This window comes from Chelon labrosus (genome assembly GCF_963514085.1).
Source record: "Chelon labrosus genome assembly, chromosome: 1".
In the NCBI taxonomy this organism is placed as follows: Eukaryota; Metazoa; Chordata; class Actinopteri; order Mugiliformes; family Mugilidae; genus Chelon; species Chelon labrosus.
Genome location: NC_140337.1, coordinates 38,217,983 through 38,238,576, shown reverse-complemented (window position 1 = coordinate 38,238,576; position 20,594 = coordinate 38,217,983). Strand labels below are relative to the sequence as shown.

At 43.0% G+C, this 20,594-nt stretch overlaps 1 protein-coding gene across 1 annotated transcript in view; it reads right to left on the bottom strand.

Annotated features, from left to right (window-relative positions):
- Window positions 1-19,777, bottom strand: part of LOC311492977 (uncharacterized protein) — a gene marked incomplete at both ends in the record, with an annotated part of 242,465 nt that extends 222,688 nt beyond the window's left edge. Inside the window, 6 exons of the mRNA XM_084551445.1 lie at window positions 10,623-10,949; window positions 14,029-14,364; window positions 15,031-15,184; window positions 18,505-18,593; window positions 18,690-18,845; window positions 19,747-19,777. Coding sequence (XP_084407571.1) covers window positions 10,623-10,949; window positions 14,029-14,364; window positions 15,031-15,184; window positions 18,505-18,593; window positions 18,690-18,845; window positions 19,747-19,777 — 1,093 coding nt within the window. The remainder of the gene's footprint in view (window positions 1-10,622; window positions 10,950-14,028; window positions 14,365-15,030; window positions 15,185-18,504; window positions 18,594-18,689; window positions 18,846-19,746) is intronic.
- Between the last annotated feature and the right edge of the window lie 817 nt (window positions 19,778-20,594).

Here is a 20,594-nt window from a genome sequence, read left to right as displayed (position 1 = left end):
TCGGCACAGATAATTATCAAAAATAACTAGAAAATTCCTGCGGAAATTTTGACTGTGCCGATGATGCTGACGTCCAGTTTCAAGTGTGCGTGGTGATGACTGTGACAAGCTCCAGCGAGGGTTAGCTTCAGCGAGGGTTAGCTGCAGCGAAGGTTAGCTGCAGCGAAGGTTAGCTGCCCGAGGCTAGCCCCGCCAGTTAGCTCGCAGCTAGCCCCGCTAGCTTGCTAACATACATGAGCTATGCTGGAAGGTTAGCTGCCGGCTAAGTCATTGGTCGGCTAATAGTTAACATATATTAACAGTGCAGCTATGTTGGGCACAAACACTGAACACATAGATAATTCTAGAAATTCCAACTGAGGGGGGAGAGAGAGGGGTATAGTCCTGTAATGGGTTAAGTGGTAATAATGTTTTGGCAGTCTATTACTGTAATGCTTAAATGGAGTGGAGGGGGGTCATAGTGTCAGATTCTGCAGCCCAACTATACTCCTGTAATGGGTTAAGTGGTCATAATGTTTTGGCAGTCTATTACTGTAATGCTAAAATGGAGTGGAGGGGGGTCATAGTGTCAGATTCTGTAGCCCAACTATACTCCTGTAATGGGCTGAGGGGTCATAATGTTTTGGCAGTCTGTGTCTGTAATGCTATAGTGGGAGGGGGGGGGGGGTGGGGGGGTTGGAGTGGGGGGGTCATAGTGTCAGGTTCTGGCCCCCTACAGTACTGCAGTAATGGTTTGAGGGGTTCTAATGTTGTGGCAGAACCTGTTATCCACTCAGAACCCTTTTCCCGCCACTTTCTGTGTGCACCTGTGCTGAGTCTGCTCGTCAGGATTGGTCATAATGTTTTGGCACTCTGTGTCTGTGTGAATGTGCTCCTCTTCTGCTGCGTGTGTCAGCTCGTTAGGGTCCGGTTGTCATGGCTACCAGGGCCGCCTGCTGCTGGAGTCTCCTTCTGCCTCTCACCTCTGCCTGAGTGAGAAGGAGGTCCAAAAAAAACTGGACCCTAGGATTTGTCCTCCGAACAAATGCTCATAAATCAAAAACTACAAGTCCTATCGGGAAAACGAACACATTGTGAGCGTCAGCCGAGGGTTTTCTACAATTTAGTGTTGTTCCCATGCGCCTACTGCGAAAATTGTGGCCGTAGTCGTTTTAGAAAAAAAATATGCGACTCGAAAAATCGTCGAAAAATCCCTCTCGCTTTCCACATACACACACATGGGGAAAAATTAGAAAACTGGTCGGCGCACTCCTCGCTCGGAGGAACCTCCAGCCCAAACCGTACGTCCCACACAAATAAAACCCACACCATCTGAAAGCCAACAAAAATCCCTACGTTTTTATGTATTTTTTATCTCTCTACCTCAAAAACTGTGGCCACCCCGTAGGACTGAACCTTTTTTTTTTCAGAATTTCGACGAAACTCTGAAGCTAGAGTGAGCGCCAGAGTGTGGCCATAGAGATCCATTATAAACGATGATTTCTGACGTTTTTTCCAAAATTTCTCCAAAACGTAAACTGCGACCCTGACCAAACCGTAAAAGCTATCGAAACGCCGTTTTCAGGAAAAGAAAGCCCCACTTCCCGTGCCTCGTACAAACTTCCAAGCATTTTTCTACTCCGAAGCACGGCCGAGTAATCGCTCGGCAAAGCAAAGCTTGACATTTCGGAATGTTGGCGCTTTTTTCGGGCTTCTCCATTCATTTCAATGGGCCAAAACGCCCGCTTTTTGCCCGATTATTCTCGCCCCGTTGGAAGAATCGCTTAGAAAAGTCATAGCACACTTGTCCCGATCAAGGCGCACGTCTGGATATACAATTTGTCCATTTTTCTTAAGAACTCTGGGAGGAGAAGCGAACCGAAAAATTACGGAAGATAAATAAGAATAATAAACGCGAGCAATAGTAATATATGTGCCATGCACAGGCAGGCTGCGCCTGCCTGTGCATGCACTAGCTCCCATTGCCTGCAATGGGAGCTAGTGCATCGGCACAGATAATTATTTATTATGAAATAATTGGATCTGAATTACTAGATCACCTCGGGGCACCACCCTTCTAGGAAGGGAAAAGAGAGCCAATTAATCAAAACAGTCTCATAAATTATACTAAATTGTCAATTTGGAGTTCGGATTAATAATTAACTTAATAACTATAACCAAAATTACCACGTTAACAACTAGTTAAAGTTGAAGGAATTTGGAGTTCTTGGCAGTGTAGAGGTTGGCAATATTCACTCTTGTGCAATATTAAACAGACAGGTATGTTTAAAAGACATTTATTAACAAGAATAAAAGCAAACATACAATCTAACTACAGTGTACTCTATACTACAGGTGTGTGTGTGTGTGTGTGTGTGTGCGTGCGCGTCAAAATGGCCGCTGGTTGTGGGTGTGCCAAGATGGCCGCCGGTTGTGGGCGTGTCAAGATGGCCGCCGGTTGTGGGTGTGTCAAGATGGCCGCTGGGGCCTTGAGGTCTTGAACACAAAGGAAACAATGGCTGCTGAGTGGGAACACTCAGACCATGTGCTGGCCAGTAGATGTGTGGAATGTGATATGGGTTTTATGAGGTGCCAGGTTAGAGGAAGAGTGGTTAGTTAAGCATGCAAGACCCTGAGTCTATGTGTTGCATAATCTAACTAACATCAAACCACTATACTATAAACAACTCAATATAAACAAATATCACATCAAATCAAAGTTCTATGCGTAGCTTAGCTTAGCTTAACTAGGCCCAGGTCATACTACCAGATTTGGTGGAAAAGTCAAGTTCTGGTGTGTTGCTCCTGTGGCTGGCGGTTCCTGATGGAAAGCCAAACTGGGAAAAGTTGTAGTCCTTGCTGTGTATTCCTGATGGCAGACGTTGGAGGGAAACCGTCCGCTCCTTGAGTCCTTTGAAGTGGCTTGTTAGCAGCTCGGTGCTAACTAGCCGTGTGGCTCCTGTTGGTTGGGAGTTTAGCCTGCAAACCTTCTGTTTGTTGGCTAAAAGACCTGGTGTAGATTCCTCAGCAGGATCTCGCTTCGCTGCTGTAAGGAGAACAGGCCTGGCACCCAGCTGCAGCCGAGCGGCTGGGGGTCTCCACGTGGAGGTGTGGAGTTGAAGAGGTGGAAGAGTAGAGAATAAGAGCGAGAACAAAGGCCAAACGGTGCATTTTATATGACCTGATGACCTCAGAGGTCACATGCCACTGTCAGCCAGTGAACTGCTTGGTCAGTTTTCACACCTGGAGGATTGTGGGACTTAGAGTTCTGTTGCTTCCCTTTGTTTCCAAAAGATGTGGTTAGCTTGGTTATGCATGGTGAGCTTCCATAGCTCACCACCAGGTTCAGATCCCAACAACGCCAAACAGGCTTTCAGTTTCACCAGCCTGCCGCTGCATTTCCCCCGGTGTTTGTGGCCTCTCTGTGCAGGTGCCGAAACATGGCAGAGGTAAGCCGATATACCGGAGAGAAGCAGGTGGGAGAAAGTTTTTTTGCGATCTGGACCGAACGGGCCAAAATTTTGTGCCCATTGTCGAATATTTAAAAGCGTCTGGCGATCATACCTCAGCAGAAAGTTGACATTTAAACAGACAAGTGACAAAAACAACATAAATATAGCCAAAGTTTGCAGAGACGGACAGCGGGCCGTACACACTGGTGCCATCTTTCACTCTGATGATGATCAGAGTAACTGATCAGTAATAATCAGTAACAGTTTCATAGATGTTAAAACCCATAAATGACATCAGCAGATTTTATCACGGGCCGACGCTTGTCATTCAAGAGCAGAGTTGTGGGCTTGAGTCACATGACTTGGACTCAAGTTGTTGACTCTACAAAATGTAAAAAGACTAGCAACTCAACTTGGACTTTAACACCACTGACTTGTGACTTCACTCTGAATTGATCCTCAACCAAATCCTGAAGATTAGGTATGTCATTTAACCCTCTGGAGTCAACGGACGCGCTGGCGTGTCCAAATCCCATGACCAGTTTAAGACGATGTAGCAGCAAGACGAACTCTCACTGAGACTTCGTTTCAATTTGTGTAGAAAGTGCTAACTTCAAACTATATACCAGTAAATTGTGTTGATAGGCCAAGTAAAACTGGACTTATTAAAACTAATATACGGCATGCTTTTTCCTGAATATTGTCATCATATTTGGTGCGCGTTTAGTGCAGGAAGATACAGCGAAAAGGAAAACGCTAGCAAGCGGAGAGCGCAAGCCGGCTTCAGGTGATGGAAAAAAAAAAAAACATGACACTTTCTTTCCTATTGGTGGAAAAATGCATCACATCAGCCAATCAGAAAATTATATGGTAATGGACGCTAAAGAAGAGGGAAAATTTGTGGGAGTGACGCTATATACAATCTATGGAGTGACGACGGAGAAGAGAGAGAGAAACGAGTTTTGAGATTTGAGACATTTGTGATCTTACTTATTTACTTACCTTATGTTGAGCTATGGAAGCTCACCATGCATAACCAAGTTGACCACATGTCTTGGAAACAAAGGGAAGCCCTGGAAACCCCAAGTCCCACAATCCTCCAGGTGTGAAAACTGACCCAGCAGTTCACTGGCTGACAGTGGCATGTGACCTCTGAGTTCCAGTTCTTTTAGCCAACAAACAGAAGGTTTGCAGGCTAAAACCCCAACCAACAGGAGCCACGGCTAGTTAGCACTGAGCTGCTAACAAGCCACTTCAAAGGACTCAAGGAGCGGCCGGTTTCCCTCCAACATCTGCCATCAGGAATACACAGCAAGGACTACAACTTTTCCCAGCTCGGCCTTCCATCAGGAACCACCAGCTAAAGGAGCACGAGAAATGGACTTTTCCACCAAATTTGGTAGTATAACCTGGGCCTAGTTAAGCTAAGCTAAGCATAGAACTTAAACTTTGATTTGATGTGATATTTGTTTTTATTGAGCTGTTTAGTATAGTGACTTGATGTTAGTTTAGATTATGCAACACATAGACTCAGGGTCTCTTGCATGCTAAACTAACCATCCTTTCTCTAACCTGGCACCTCTTATTACATTCCATGAAAGCATTCAGCCAGCACATGGCACATGAGTGTCCCCACTCTGCAGCCATCTTGTTTCCTTTGTGTTCAAGGCCTCAAGGTCCCAGCGGCCATCTTGACACACCCGCAACCAGCGGCCATCTTGACACACCCACAACCAGCGGCCATTTTGACACACCCACAACCAGCGGCCATTTTGATTGAACATGATTTGATTGATTGGCTATCTTTTCCCTTCTTAGAAGGGTGGTGCCCCGAGGTGATCTAGTAATTCAGATCCAATTATTTAATAATAAATAATTATTTTTGGTAATTATTAATTATTCATGATAGCCAAACCCCAATATTGAGTGCCTTAGTACCCAGGCCCAACACTTACTTATTAAACATTACTTATTGTGACGCCTGATAGTTTTGCAGATGGTTGTAAATAGTTGTGCAAGAAATGCCTGATGCATTTCCTGTATTTCAATGTAAACAGTTGTAAATCATTTTGTTGTTTGCTAAATTTTCATATAAGCTTTTGAAATTGCTGCTTAATGTGGACAAGACCAAAGAGATGGTGATGGACTTCAGGAGGAAGGGAACAGCTCCTCTGCCCCTCAGCATCCTAGGTAGGGATGTGGAGAAGGTGGAGGATTACAAATACCTGGGAGTGACAATCGACAACAGACTGTACTGGATGACCAACAGTACAGCTGTGTACAAGAAGGGCTGCAGCAGACTCTATTTCCTGAGGAAACTGAAGTCCTTTAATGTGTGCAGCAAGATGCTGGAGATCTTCTACCAGTCTGTTGTGGCCAGCACACTTTTCTCCGCTGTGGTCTGCTGGGGGAACAGCATCACAGCCAGTGATGCCAACAGACTGAACAAACTGATCAGGAAGGCTGGCAATATTATTGGCTGCAGACAGGACACTTTTAAATCGGTGGTGGAGAGGAGGACTCTGAACAAACTGTTATCAATCATGGATAACCCTGACCACCCTCTCCACCACACAATAGACAGACAACGGAGCAACTTCTCCAGAAGGCTCAGACAACTTCGTTGTCTCAAAGAACGCTACAGGAAATCTTTCCTGCCCCAAGCCATAAGTCTGTACAACTCCTCAACTGTGTGTGACAGATGACACTCTGGACTTTTGTTTTTTTCTTGCACATTTGCACATGTTTGTTTTGGGTAAATGGCTGTAAATTTTTAATCTTACCTATATTCCGTACACCTCATTTCAATCTAATTTAACATTTCTTTTTAATATTCACCTTTAATATTCACTTATTCACTTATCTTATAATCTTGTTAATATTGTGTATACTTATTTTATTTTTATTGTTGATTTTAGCTTTTGTTATATTTATGTATGGTTGAATGCCTGTACATTGCTGCTGCAACAGAGAAATTTCCCAGTTTGGGATTAATAAAGAAACTATCTATCTATCTATCTATCTAAATTAACAGTTTAGATTTGCATTCTAAGTTATAAAAATGGTTTGTACGCTCGTTGGAGGCTCTGTGGATCTAATGGAGCCAACCATTTTCATGTTTTTTGGGAATGCCAAACAATTAGGTCTTACTGGGAAGATATCCATAAACATATTGAAAATGTATTTAATGTGAATATTCCATTTAAATGTGAAAATTTGTTTTTGGGCAATATATTGTTTGAAGCATGTAACATAAAGAACAAAAAACTGCTTGCTATACTGTTGGCAGCTAGTAAGAAATGTGTCACGAGGAAATGGTTAAAAGTGGAACCCCCCACCATTGATGAATGGGTTGAAATTGTGTATGAGATTTATGTTATGGAGAAGATTTCTTTTTCCCTCAAGGTTGAGAAAGAAAAGTTTTATAAGATATAGTCCAAATGGACTGAGTATGTAAAGCCAATCAGATCTGATTTTATTTGAATATACTTGTGCTTTGTGTGAATTTACCCTCATTCTTTTTTAATGGGATGTGCCCTCCCGGTTTTTTATTTTCTGTTATTGTTCCTATATGGAGTAATTTAGGTCCATAAAACAAAACCCTAGAAAGGTAGTATGGAAAAAATACCTACATTTTCTACATCCATCTTTTCCTATGTTTTTGACAAACTAAAGCTGTAATTAATGAATGTGATGGAAATGTACCTTTCTAAATAAAAAGAGACTTTAAAAAAAATAAAAATGGTTTGTTAAATATGTTTGTAGATCTCACAGTGAAGGATCAGTTATCCTCCACCCAGGGCACTAAGCCAAGCACATACACGGTGTGGCTCTTATAATCTCCAGAGCAAAGGCAAAAACACTGTTAAAATGGGAACCTGTCAGCGACAGAATAATCAGAGCTCGCTTCAACTCCAGACATTGTAAACTTACCATCATACAATGTTATGCACCAACAAATGAAGCTGAGAAAGAGGAAAAGGATGACTGGTATGAGAAACTACAGCGAACAGTCTCCAAGGTCACTCTGCATGATATGCTGTTGATTATAGGTGACATGAACGCAAAGGTTGGAGCCGATAACCACAACTGTGACAGAGCTATAGGGCGGCATGGCTGCGGTGTGAGGAACAACAATGGTGAGCGTCTTGTTGACTTCTGCCTCAAAAACAACTTCATGGTGGGACCATCTTCCCCTATAAGGACATCCACAAACTCACCTGGAAGTCACCTGACGGTCTCACAACCAACCAGATTGACCACATCTTAATCAACGGGAAGTGGCACAGGTCTCTCCAGGATGTCGGAGTTTGTCGTGGTGCGGATGCCAACAGTGACCACTATCTGGTGACAGCTAACATCAAGCTGAAACTCAGGAAAATAAAACAACAGGGTCAACACAGGAGACAAACTGAAGTGCCCAAATACCAACAAGGAGTTTGTGATAGAGCTGAGAAACCGCTTCAAAGCTCTTGGTGCTCTGACTGATCCTGCTGATGGGGATCCTAAAATCAACACCAAATGGGAAACCATCAAGAACACGTATGTTGAAACGGCTACAAAAGTCCTGGGTTTCAGAGAAAAGAACGACAAGGAGTGGCTGACACCTGGTACCTGGCAGAAAATCGAGCAAAGAAAACACCTAAAAGCCAAAATGCTGAACACCAAGTCACTAAGACTCCAGAAGCTGGCCCAAGATGCCTACAACAACAAGGACAAGGAGGTTAAGAAGAGTGCAAGGAATGACAGGAGGGCCTTTGTTGAGAAGCTAGCTGGTAAAGCAGAATGGGCAGCTGCAAGAGGCGAAATGGGTGTTGTATACAAAATCACCAGACAGCTGTGTGGCAAGAAAACCAGTCAATCTGCTCCTGTAAAGGACAAAGATGGGACCAACCTCTTAACAGAGAGTGGACAGGCAGCAACACTTCCGTGAAGTCTTAAACTGCCCTGAACCAGAACATCCTGTTACCCCCACACCTGCAAACACCACACTCAACATTAACACCAGCCCCCCAACTGAAGCAGAAGTCAAGAGTGCCATCAATGCAACAAAGAATGGGAAGGCCGCCGGCATTGACTCCATTCATGCTGAGATGCTGAAGGGTGACATTAATATCTCAGCCAAGATCCTCACTGACCTGTTTAGGAACATCTGGGACAAGAATGTCATTCCTGAAGACTGGGCCAAAGGTCTCATTGCCAAAGTCCCAAAGAAAGGCAATCTACAAAACTGCAACAACTGGCGATGCATCACATTGCTGTCCATACCATCTAAAGTCTTCTGCAGAATCTTACTGGGCAGAATTAACGCGGAGATTGACACCAAACTGAGGCAGGAGCGGGCAGGCTTCAGGAAAGGACGAGGGTGCACTGACCAGATCTTCACAATAAGGAACATCATTGAGCAATGTCTGGGGTGGAACAATCCATTGTACATCAACTTTGTTGACTTCCGGGAAGCTTTTCACAGCTTGCATCGTGACACCTCGTGGAAGATCGTGCAATCATATGGAGTTCCCCCAAAGATGACAGCACTTGAAGATGAAGATGTTCTATCATCAATTCGAGTGCAGTGTCATTGTCAATGGCAACCTCACTGAATGGTTCCCAGTGGAATCCGGTGTACGCAAGGGATGTATCATCTCCCCCATACTCTTCCTGATTGCCACTGACTGGACCATGCGCAAGACCACCTCAGACAAGCCCAGAGGCATCCAGTGGACTCTCTTCACCCAGCTAGAAGATCTTGACTATGCTGATGACCTTGCTGTTCTTTCCACCAATCACACACATCTACAAGAGAAGACTGACAGGACTGACAGATTTGCAAAACAGATTGGTCTGAACATGAACACCTCTAAAACCCAAGTGATGTGCATTAACTCAACACCGCATGCACCGGTCACTGTGGATGGTAACCCTTTCGATTATGTCGAGGAGTTTACATACTTGGGAAGTCTCCTTAGTAAGGATAATTTATGCAGCAGGGACATCAGCATAAGGCTTGGGAAAGCTTGCAGCACATTCACAAGCCTCCAGACCATCTGGAAATCTAACCAGTGTAGTCTCAAAACCAAGATCCAGCTGTATAACAGCAATGTTAAGTCAGTCCTGCTGCATGGCTCGGAATGCTGGCGAGCGCTTGAGAGCGACATGAGAAAGATCAGCGCATTCCACAATGGGTGTCTCCGTAAGATATGTCACATCTTTTGGCCAGAAAAGATTTCTAATGATGACCTGTACCAAAAGACAAACTGTCGCAGTGTGGTGCAAGAAATTAAACATCGACAGCTGAGATGGCTTGGACATGTCCTCCGTATGGACAAATACTGTATTCCCAGAGTAGCTCTAAGATGGACCCCACCTGGAAAGAGGAAACAAGGGAGGCCAAAAACCACCTGGCAAAGAACTGTGACGTCAGAACTGAAAACAGCAAACCTATTGTGGGGTGAAGCACAGCATGCTGCACAGGATAGGACAAGATGGAAGCAGATAGTCGCAGCCTTATGTTCCACCAGGAACGAAGAGGATTAAATAAGTACGTTGAAGATCACACACCAGGACACAACAACTTCAGCCAACGTTTGAAGTTACGCAAAGAACGATGAGTCGAGCTCAGCTCAAGAGCTAATGCTAAGCTAACTTTAGCTTATCAGCAAGGTGCTCCAGCTTCTAATCATGATACTGCATAGATGTTGTGTGCTGACCATCCAGTTGATATTTTACTTCTTAAAGAAGGTGACAGAGCAGATGTTGCTGTCCATTGTCAACGTATCACAATCTAAATGATCCAGACACACACAGGCCTACACAGGTGGATAAGATATACTGTATAGTGTCATTATCAACACACTGTCTCTGAGCATCAGTATGCATCTGTCTAAAGATTGAAGCAGTCCACAATAAAATGAATAGGAACTTAATGTTAAGGTTGACATATTACTAGTATTAGGAGCAAAGTGTCATGTTAAATGCTATCTATGGAGGACTAGAAGGGATTTACTGACCTCTGACCTCTGACCTGTATCTATAGTACTGACCTCTGACCTGTATCTACAGTACTGACCTCTGACCTCTGACCTGTATCTACAGTACTGACCTCTGACCTCTGACCTGTATCTACAGTACTGACCTCTGACCTGTATCTACAGTACTGACCTCTGACCTCTGACCTGTATCTACAGTACTGACCTCTGACATTGAGCTTCACTTGTTTCTTCATCAGGATGTCTCCCTTCTTGTTGTAGACGGTGCAGGTGTAGGTCTTGGTGTTATAGTCTGTAGGGTATTTCAGGGTCAGACTGAGGTCTCCAGTTTCCAGCAGGTCTTCATTCATCTTTGTTCGGTTTCTGTAAATCTGATTCTGGTCTTCAAGCTGGTCACAGCCGTTCTGATACACATGGACCTTCCTATTGTATCTGTCCATCCACTCCACTTTAGCGTCTTCAGGCAGGTGAGCTGTGGTTTTCCAGGTCAGCTGGACAGACTCCACCCCTGAATCCACCTCCACCTGGGGGACTGAGAGGACAACAAATCCCATGATCAGCTGTAGAGACAGCAGCAGCAGCTCTGAGCACATTGAAGAGAAATATTTGGAGTGAAGCCAAGGTGTCAATACACATGCCTACAGCTAGGTGGCACTACAATAAGACAATTTACGTTTTGGCTCATATTTCTAGAACCGTGTGTCCTAGAAATGAAATTCTTTCTCCCTCTGATTCCTTACATAGCCCTGGTTCAAAGGGATTTCGAAATTTCCGCCCGCCATTTTTTTCAGCCATTTTGAAAAAATTGCACCTTAAATCAAAATCAACTCCTCCTAGCCCATTCATCCATTTCTCACCAAACTTGGCATGTATCATTCATGGACAAAGATAATGAAAAGTTTAAGAACTTAAGCAGGGTTATTGATTACAAAGTTAATGGCTTATTCATTTTTATGGTGATGACTTGGTCACGGCATGGAACCCTTTATGATCGCTTGTGATCATCTAGTTATTATTTTATTGTTTAACTATCTCCACCTATTTTTCTTTTTACTTGTGGTTCTCAAGAGTGTCTTTATGCTGAGCTACTGTGACCAGTCAGTTTCACTTGTGGATGAATAAAGTCTGTCTAATATCTAGCCTGCTTCATATTTACCGTATTCATGTTCACCTGGAGATCTACCTTCTCTGGATGTCTTTACAAGCTGCTGCTACATGACCTGGTAGAGGAACATAGCTAGTAATAACTTCATAGCTCATGTAGTCTATGAATTATTTGGCTGTTAGTCTACTCTCATCAGACTTTATCCTCACTGCTAGACTCTCACACGTCTCCCTGGTTCTATTTTCAGTTATTCTACCTCCATCAGATGCAGATGGCAGCATGGTGGGACCCTTTCTTTCATTTGATCAGTTGGTGTTCCAGAGCTGAATCAATGAATCCTGGATCAATCAACACTCTACTATCTTCCCTTCTATCCTACTGAGTCAGATATGTCTGTGAAAGTTCTCAGTCATCCAGGTCATGGTGTATCCAATACAGTGGCGGCTGCTGGTCTTTCAAATAGGGGAAGCCCAGTTTTGTAAAATTGGCCAATTATTACATCATTAAATTTAACAGAGTTACTAATTAATTCTCCTTATATTGTATAGGCCTATGTTTATAGTTATTATTAGTTAATTACAGTGCATGAAAATGCACTCTACTGTTATCAGAAGTGTTCTTCGTATTATTCTCATCATTCTTCTAACCAAAATTAATTTAATTAATTCAGCTTGAATCGTTTAACGTAGAAACTTCATTCAACTTTTTAGCTATCAACTTTTAAACTACAGTGGGTGCAGCTAGCTAGCTGGCTAGCTAGTTTACCCCCTACAATTGCAAATAAACGAACTTTTTAAAACTGAAATGAAAACAAGTAGCAAACTCAATAACGCTATATATTCACGATTTTATTTTGACAGATGGAAATAGTGCGATATATCGCAACAGATAATGAGCAGTAGCTTAGTATTAACCCTATGGTATTACTGTAACTTCACTCGCCAAATATCCGCATGGGACTGACCTAAAATTCTTCGATGCAGAAGTATAGTCTTAAAGCGCTGTCAATCACGACGAGTTCCAGCCACGTTAACAGTTTATCCAATCATCATACAGAAGCTCGGCGTCCTGGTACATCCTACTGCCCATTCACTCCCTGAGACGCCCGGCTTCCCTGGAAGTGACGATTTTGGAGCGTTTGTCCAACAAATGTCGAGCTTTTTTGCCCTGAGATCGACCCATTCTGAAGCCCCATTGAAAGTCCATTGAAGCCGAGCCTCAATGGGTTTTTAAACGGACCGTGCCATTACAGCAATATGCGAATAAAAATCACAATAGACGAACGGCTAAAACTTATTAACGATTGTGTTATTATAAGAAGTAGCCATGAAGTCGATCATGTTCTAGCACATTTTACTTTGAGTAGTAATGTAAATTCGTAGTATTTGACGAAATTGCCAGTGATATTTTAGGGGAGGATGAGCTTCCCCTGTAGTCTGAGAGCAATCGCCTCTGATCCAATAGCGTTAAAGAAAGACAACTGGACTTGAAGAGTTTCTAGAAGACGTTTCATCTGAGTAGCGTCTTCAGTTCTAAAGGACTGGTGGAGAGTTGGGGTCTAAACAAGAACATCTTGGATGAAACATCTTCTAGAAACTCTCCAGTCCAGTTGTCCTTTCTTTAATGTTTTTGGATGTATACAGTCAAACTGTCTTCTCTTGCTGAGTACTGTCCAGATAACTCACAATGAGCCATTCCACATATTCTTCCATTCAGAAATGACTTTATTGACTGTGGTAGCTGGATCAGATTCCATTCACCAAACCATGCATCTTCTCTAAGTTTAATGATCATCTCATGGTCCTCTCTCTGTCTCTACAGTGTCCCTGTCACTTCCATCTGAGTGGGATATTTCTCCTTGTTACTCTTTGTATTTCCAATATTCCAGACCTCATCCTCCTGCTGCCAGATTCACTTCCTCCCATGTACCTTCCTGATCCCACACTTCCCTCTTTCATTTCCTGTCCATTCACAGTCCTGTTCTTCCATGCTGTCAGTCCACCTTAGCAACACAGCGTCTCTTCACATGTCTAAAGCATCTGTCTTTGTTTCTTCTTTGTCAAGGTTTTGGTTTATTTTGTGTCTGGTTTGACCTCTACTTCTTATTATCTAGTTATTACAACCATTAATAACTACAGCCACCTTCTATTGACACAATACAAACAAGATCATTCTCTCTAAATCAGCTCATAACACACCAGGTTCACATTTTCTATTTTGAAACAATTCAAATGTTTTCTCCAAAGTCCTGTGAGTATTATTCTAATGGTCTGACTTGACTCAAAGCTGTGAAAGAACAACTACTGGAGGATTGTTATTAGACTTCTATTGGTACAGACTGATGGAAAATCACTGACTTCTGACCTCTGACCTGTATCTACAGTACTGACCTCTGACCTGTATCTACAGTACTGACCTCTGACCTCTGACCTGTATCTACAGTACTGACCTCTGACCTCTGACCTGTATCTACAGTACTGACCTCTGACCTCTGACCTGTATCTACAGTACTGACCTCTGACATTGAGCTTCACTTGTTTCTTCATCAGGATGTCTCCCTCCTTGTTGTAGACGGTGCAGGTGTATCGTCCACTGTCTCTCTCTGTGGGATATTTCATGGTCAGACTGAGGTCTCCAGTTTCCAGCAGGTCTTCATTCATCTTCGTTCTGTTTCTGTAAATCTGGTTCTGGTCTTCAAGCTGGTCAGAGCCGTTCTGATACACATGGACCTTCCTGTAGTCTCTGTCCATCCACTCCACTTTAACGTCTTCAGGCAGGTGAGTTGTGGTTTTGCAGATCAGCTGGACAGACTCCACCCCTGAATCCACCTCCACCTGGGGGACTGAGAGGACAACAAATCCCATCATCAGCTGTAGAGACAGCAGCAGCAGCTCTGGTGGTAACAGGACGTCTCTGTCCATCCTTGTCTATGTGTCTCATGTTGGTGGAGGACTCTCAGTGTTCAGTTTGTTTGAGGACGTGGATCAACCAGGTGACCTGAGCTCACCTGACGTCTGTCACACCTCTGACACAAACCAGTGGAAACTAGTTTGTGACTGAACAGCAGTTTTCTTCTTCAGGACATTTGGAGCAGTTACCAAAGAAGAAGTCAGGAACTAATGAGGAACCAATCAGATGAATGGATGAGGAAGAACCCTAACCCTCTGCTCTGGTTTTACTGGGACTGGGAGAGACCTGGACTCATGAGCTCGGAGCTCAGGTCCTGATTGAGGACGTCAGGAGCTTCTGATTAGAGCTGGATTGTGTCTCCGTTTGTCCCTGATGTCGTCCTGACTCGTTCCTTGGTAACTAGTCAAAGCGTCCTGTAAAGTGCTGCAGACATGTTTGATGAAGAGTTTCTGACTTCTGGAACTAAACCTGGAAGTTTCTCTTCAGCTCTCTGTAGCAGCTGTTTGAACTCTGAACTCTTTCAGCAGCTGGAACAAGTCTCCTCCACAGGACACATGTTACCATCAGCATTATGGGTAGTGTAGTAGTAGAGACTCACCTGACATGAAGTAGTGTCGACAATGAAACAAAAGACCCCCAACGACACCAAGAACAACAACCAGGAGAACCAGGAGAACCAGGAGAACTGTAGGCCAGACTGGAGGTGGTTCTGTGAAGAAACATAAAGAACAACATGACCTCTGACCTCTGACCTGTATCTACAGTACTGACCTTTAACCTGTATATACAGCTCAGACCTCTGACCTCTGACCGGTTTAACCCGCTTAAAAAATCAGGTCATTAATCCTGTATATGTCATTTAGACACCATTATTGAATTTCCTGTAGGGAGGCAGTGTTCCCCGTGAAGGTCAGTTATCACAGGAAGTCTGCACCTGTGTGCAACGCCACTTCCTGTAAGAAACGTGAAGTGAACGCTAAGCAGCAGACACGAGGTAGATGGTGGAAAAAACGCTAAGCAGATAGCAGCAGATAGAAAGCGGATAACTGGAAACAGACATCTGTAAGCAGACCCCGGTAGTCACAGACAGGTCCAGCTTTGGTACCGATAAGCTGTGAGCCGAGGAGGATTACCTTTATACTTGATGACACTCCGGTGAGTTAGCAGATTGTTAGCTGGCTGTTAGCTAGCTGCTCTAAAGGAAAAAGCAGGACTCTCAAGTCTCACGCATTGGGCGTGAGACACACGCATTTCAACCCGTTCACACGCTCACACGCCACACTTTGTATTTCTCACGCAGAGAAATTACCACGATAACGTTATTTTTTTTAAAACAGTGGAATAGGTCTGAATCAAGCGCGTTCCCGTAGAGTTCAGAGGCGCCTTTCACGCACCAGCCAATCAAATAAAAAGAATATAGCTACTGAACAGCCAATCAAAAAATAGCATTGCTGTATCCGGGCAAGATTTAGATTTTCCCGGTTTCGACGCTCGCTGAGAAAAGGACCGTCACATCACTCGAGACACATCTCACTCATTACAAAACCTCGGGTCACGTAAACCCGAGCAATTAAATATTAAAATCAGTCCTGTGTCCATTTTTCCGTTTCGTATTTTTGATCTGAGCCTAAAATTTTAATATTTTTTTTCGTTTCGTGTTAGATTAAAAAACAAATAACAAATAATCAGTCACTTTTTAACTTTTTGATTTTTGATTGCCATTTAAAAGTGGAAAGAATGACTGATACACAGATTGTAAGTCATCTCATCATGTGATATTTGTTGCTGGGGAATATTGTGTCCAGGCAGCTGATAATCAGTAATGTTAGCTAGCAGTTGACCAGTGTGTGAAGTAGCCTAGCTAGCCAGTTAAATCACGGCTAGTTTCAGCAGCTATACTGTCACTTGTTTTTTAGTCTAAGTTCAGGACACATTATTCACAGAGCTTTTCTCTTAGGCCACCGCTTAGTTTTTTTTTTAAACGTTATTCACAAAGCAGTTGAGACCAACTAGGAAGGACATTACCAACTTAAGATGAGATTTGAAAAAAAAGTTCTGCTTTGCTTGAAGGCTCATGCAGGAGCTCGCTTACATTCACCTCGCTCCGTGATAGGCTGATGAGTGCTGCATATTTGACTCAGTTACAGAAATATCTTTCCCAGGGGGCTAAATTATGTAATACCACATTATTGATAAGCTCAGACATTATCAGACACACACAAACCTGCACTAAGAAATGCTGAATTAAATAAATATTTTTATTTGTGCGAATTTATGTGTCATTTATCAGATCTAAGCCCCGTCCCCACCCCAACCAAATCTCACTCTGCACTCAGTTCAAAACTTGAGAGCCTGTGATAAAGGCATAGCCATATTGTGTTATTAATTTGGTATATGCTGGTCTATGATGTTCGTAATATATTTTCCAGTGTTTACCATGACTTTTGTGCACTTTATATTGTAATTTTAAGCTTGAGAAAAGATCGCTAGTTTTAATGCTAACGCAAATCGCTAACACAAATCGAGACCATGATATGCTAGTTGCTAGCAAACGCTAGTGATTAGCTAGCTAATTGTTTGTTATATTTAGCTCTTGCTAACGGCTAAGTTAAAGCTAAATTACATACTTTGTATTGAGAAGATGTATTTCATATATTTTTATGCTGTATGAATTCCTCATTTTGTGCTTTTAGCCACTACAATGGTTTACAGTGCCACTAAGGTGTGGTATATTTCATTTGTGGTTGAAAAAATTAGATAAATTGGGTATAAAACTGTATTTCATTTCATGCTAAAAAGTTAAATATTAAAAAGGTGAATTAAATAGCTAAAATTGATGATTTAAGTCAAATAGAGGTTAAAAGAGATACATAAATTATGTGTTTGTTAAAAATAGTACTGTTGTGTATGGTAATTCATAAACAATTGGTTACATTTCTGGTTAAAACTAATTGTTATAATTCATAAAAAATCATTTTGCTATGTTTGGTGATACACATTTCATGCATAGAACTGAGAAAGATGTTGAGATCTCATGAGAAATAGACAGAATCAGATGAAGAATCTTACACCTTTGCACTTTCTGTGTAGGTTGTTTTTTTTTGTACTGCTAGTCTGATCAACTGTCAGAGAAAGAGAATTAGAAAGAGACGACTTAGATGGCGAGCCCAGCCCAGCGATTCTGAGAGAGAGAGAGTTGGAGATGTGGTGTGGCCAGCCGCAGAACCTTCCTTGACGACTCCAGATCATCTGAATTACATATTCAGAGAACAGATATGACACACACACTCCTCACCTACCTGGATAATAGAACTGAGGACGCAGTAAGTGAGTGGACATAGAAACCATAAACATTTGGATTCCTTTTCATAAGTGAACTCACCAGAAACTTGACTTCAACGGACTCTTGTTTTGTTTTATTTTATTTTTCTGGCGCCTTATTATTTTGGTAAATGTACAGCTAAGCTGTCACTGTTAATTAACTGTTGTGTTGACATTAAAGTGTCACCTCTTCATAAACCAGCACCCACTCCTCTTTGTGAGTAATTTCCTGGTGTAACTCCTACCAGACCTAGAGTGATGTGAGTATCTATTTACCTAAATGTTAGGACCAAAGGTGCTACACCTGTATCTACAGTACTGACCTGACCTCTGACCTGTATCTACAGTACTGACCTGACCTCTGACCTGTATCTACAGCTCTGACCTCTGACCTCTGACCTGTATCTACAGTACTGACCTGACCTCTGACCTGTATCTACAGCTCTGACCTCTGACCTGTATCTACAGCTCTGACCTCTGACCTCTGACCTGTATCTACAGCACTGACCTCTGACCTGCATCTACAGCTCTGACCTCTGACCTGTATCTACAGCTCTGACCTCTGACCTCTGACCTGTATCTACAGCTCTGACCTCTGACCTGTATCTACAGCTCTGACCTCTGACCTCTGACCTGTATCTACAGCTCTAACCTCTGACCTCTGACCTGTATCTATAGCTCTGACCTCTGACCTCTGACCTGTATCTACAGCTCTGACCTCTGACCTCTGACCTGTATCTACAGTCCTTACAGTACCTTTGAGGTGGTGCAGCACTACTTTCTCTCTCAGGATGTCTTGGCCTCTGTAGACGGTGCAGATGTATGATCCAGAGTCTCTCTCTGTGGGGTATTTCAGGGTCAGACTGAAGTCTCCAGTTTCCAGCAGGTCTTCATTCATCTTTGTTCGGCCACAATAAAGGTTGTCCTGATTGTTACGTTGGTATTTTCCGTCTCGATACACATGGACCATGATGAGTTCTGGCTCAGAGCGAGTCCACTCCACTGAGGTGTCCTCAGGCAGGTCAGCGTTTGTTCTGCATGGTAGGATGACAGACTCCGCCCCTTCCTGCACCTTCACGTCCACCTGCTGGTCTGAGAGGACAATAAAGCAGATCAACTGTAGAGGCAGGTGTTTGTTTCCTGGATGAGAAGCTGGAGGTGTTCAGTCTGCAGCTCTTCATCTAACAGCTCACTGTGGCTGCTCCCTCTTCTTCCATTACTCCCTGAATATTTCAAACTGATCCATAGAATCATTGATGATAAATGATCAGTGTGTCGGTGAGTTCTACGTTCACTGACAAACACACTGAGTTTTCTGGGATTAGTTCATCATTAAAGTCAACTGAAATCAGGACGTGATTAAAGCAGCAGTAACACAGTGGTCATAGTAAATCATTTTACTCTGTAGAGGGCAGTAATACACCCTGTAGCATCAAAACTGACAAAACTCCCCAAAGAAGAAGAGGATGAAGTCAAGCAGAGAAAAAGGAGCAGTAATTGATAAAGGAATGGGTTTTTGGACGATAAGTTCATCTTCAACGTCCTGTCAGAGTCTCCTCTCTACTAGAACTAAGTTATCTGCATTTACTGTGGATGTGAACAGAGTTACCACTGGATCAAGAACACAGCTGAGAGCTGAGACTTCTCTGCAGAGCACAGAGCTTTCTGAGCAGCTGACATGTTGAGAAGAGTATTAAAAACTTTCAAATGTACCTTCCAGGTTTATCTGAAACAGACTTTTAAAGAATGTGTGATTCATTTGAATTTAACTATGAAATGGAATATTTGAATCTATTGACAGCCCTAATTAGAAGCATCTCATCACATTAGCAGAAACACAACACATCATCTTTACAGGAATGTCTCCCCAGACTGTTCCTAATAATATGAAAACACTGCTGCTTTCAAACTTCATTCCTGGATCACATAAAAACCTGAGTTAGATTTTCATCCTTTCATCGTTGCTAAATGTCTGTGAGAAACTCTTCCTTACACTTTTCTCTAACACTCTTAGAAGGACCCATCACCTTCCTTCAGGTTTTCCAGTCTTTGACAGAGTTAATACTGGTTCTGTCATATCTTGTAGCATGAATGAATGAATGAATGAATGAATGAATGAGGTGCTGCTCTTGTCTCCACTGCTGTTTGTCAAATGTTCTGCTACAGAAAGTGAAACCTCACAAAGGTTCAGTTGAGTCTTTTTCTTCCTCCTCATATTTAAACAGTGAACACATGTTGAGGTTTGTTTCTGACCTTTGACCTGTAGATGTACGTCTGTCACTCTCTGTTCTTCTCTTCCACCACTGATGGAGCAGGTGTAGCTGCCGCTGTCAGAGAGGTGGGGTTTTGTCAGAGTGAGGCTGAAGTCTCCAGTGTCTAGAGCATCAGGCGTCATCGATGTCCTCCCCCTGTAAACCTGGTTCTGACCTTTAACTTCATCTGTTTCTCCTCGTTTGTGGACAGATTTGGGACTGAGATCGTTCCTGGTCCAAATCACTGTGGGGTCCTCAGGTAAAGAATCCAAGTCGTGGCAGGGTAGCAGGACAGACTCCGCCCCCTCATTCACCTGCACCACACCTGCCAGGGCATGCTGGGAAACTGAGAGGACACACAAAGAGAAAGACAAATCAGCTGCATGCTGTGGGTTTGACTTGACACATGACTGACTGTAGGTCACATTATCTGCAGGGACCAGAGAAACCAGTTGAACTATCAGTCAGTCAATGAAAAACTACATTTCATTCACAGACTGAAGTCAAAGAACAGATCATTGAATGTGTTTTGACAGTTTTCATAGATTTGTCTGAAAAACTTCCTCTCTTGCTCAAAGTAATGAGTAAT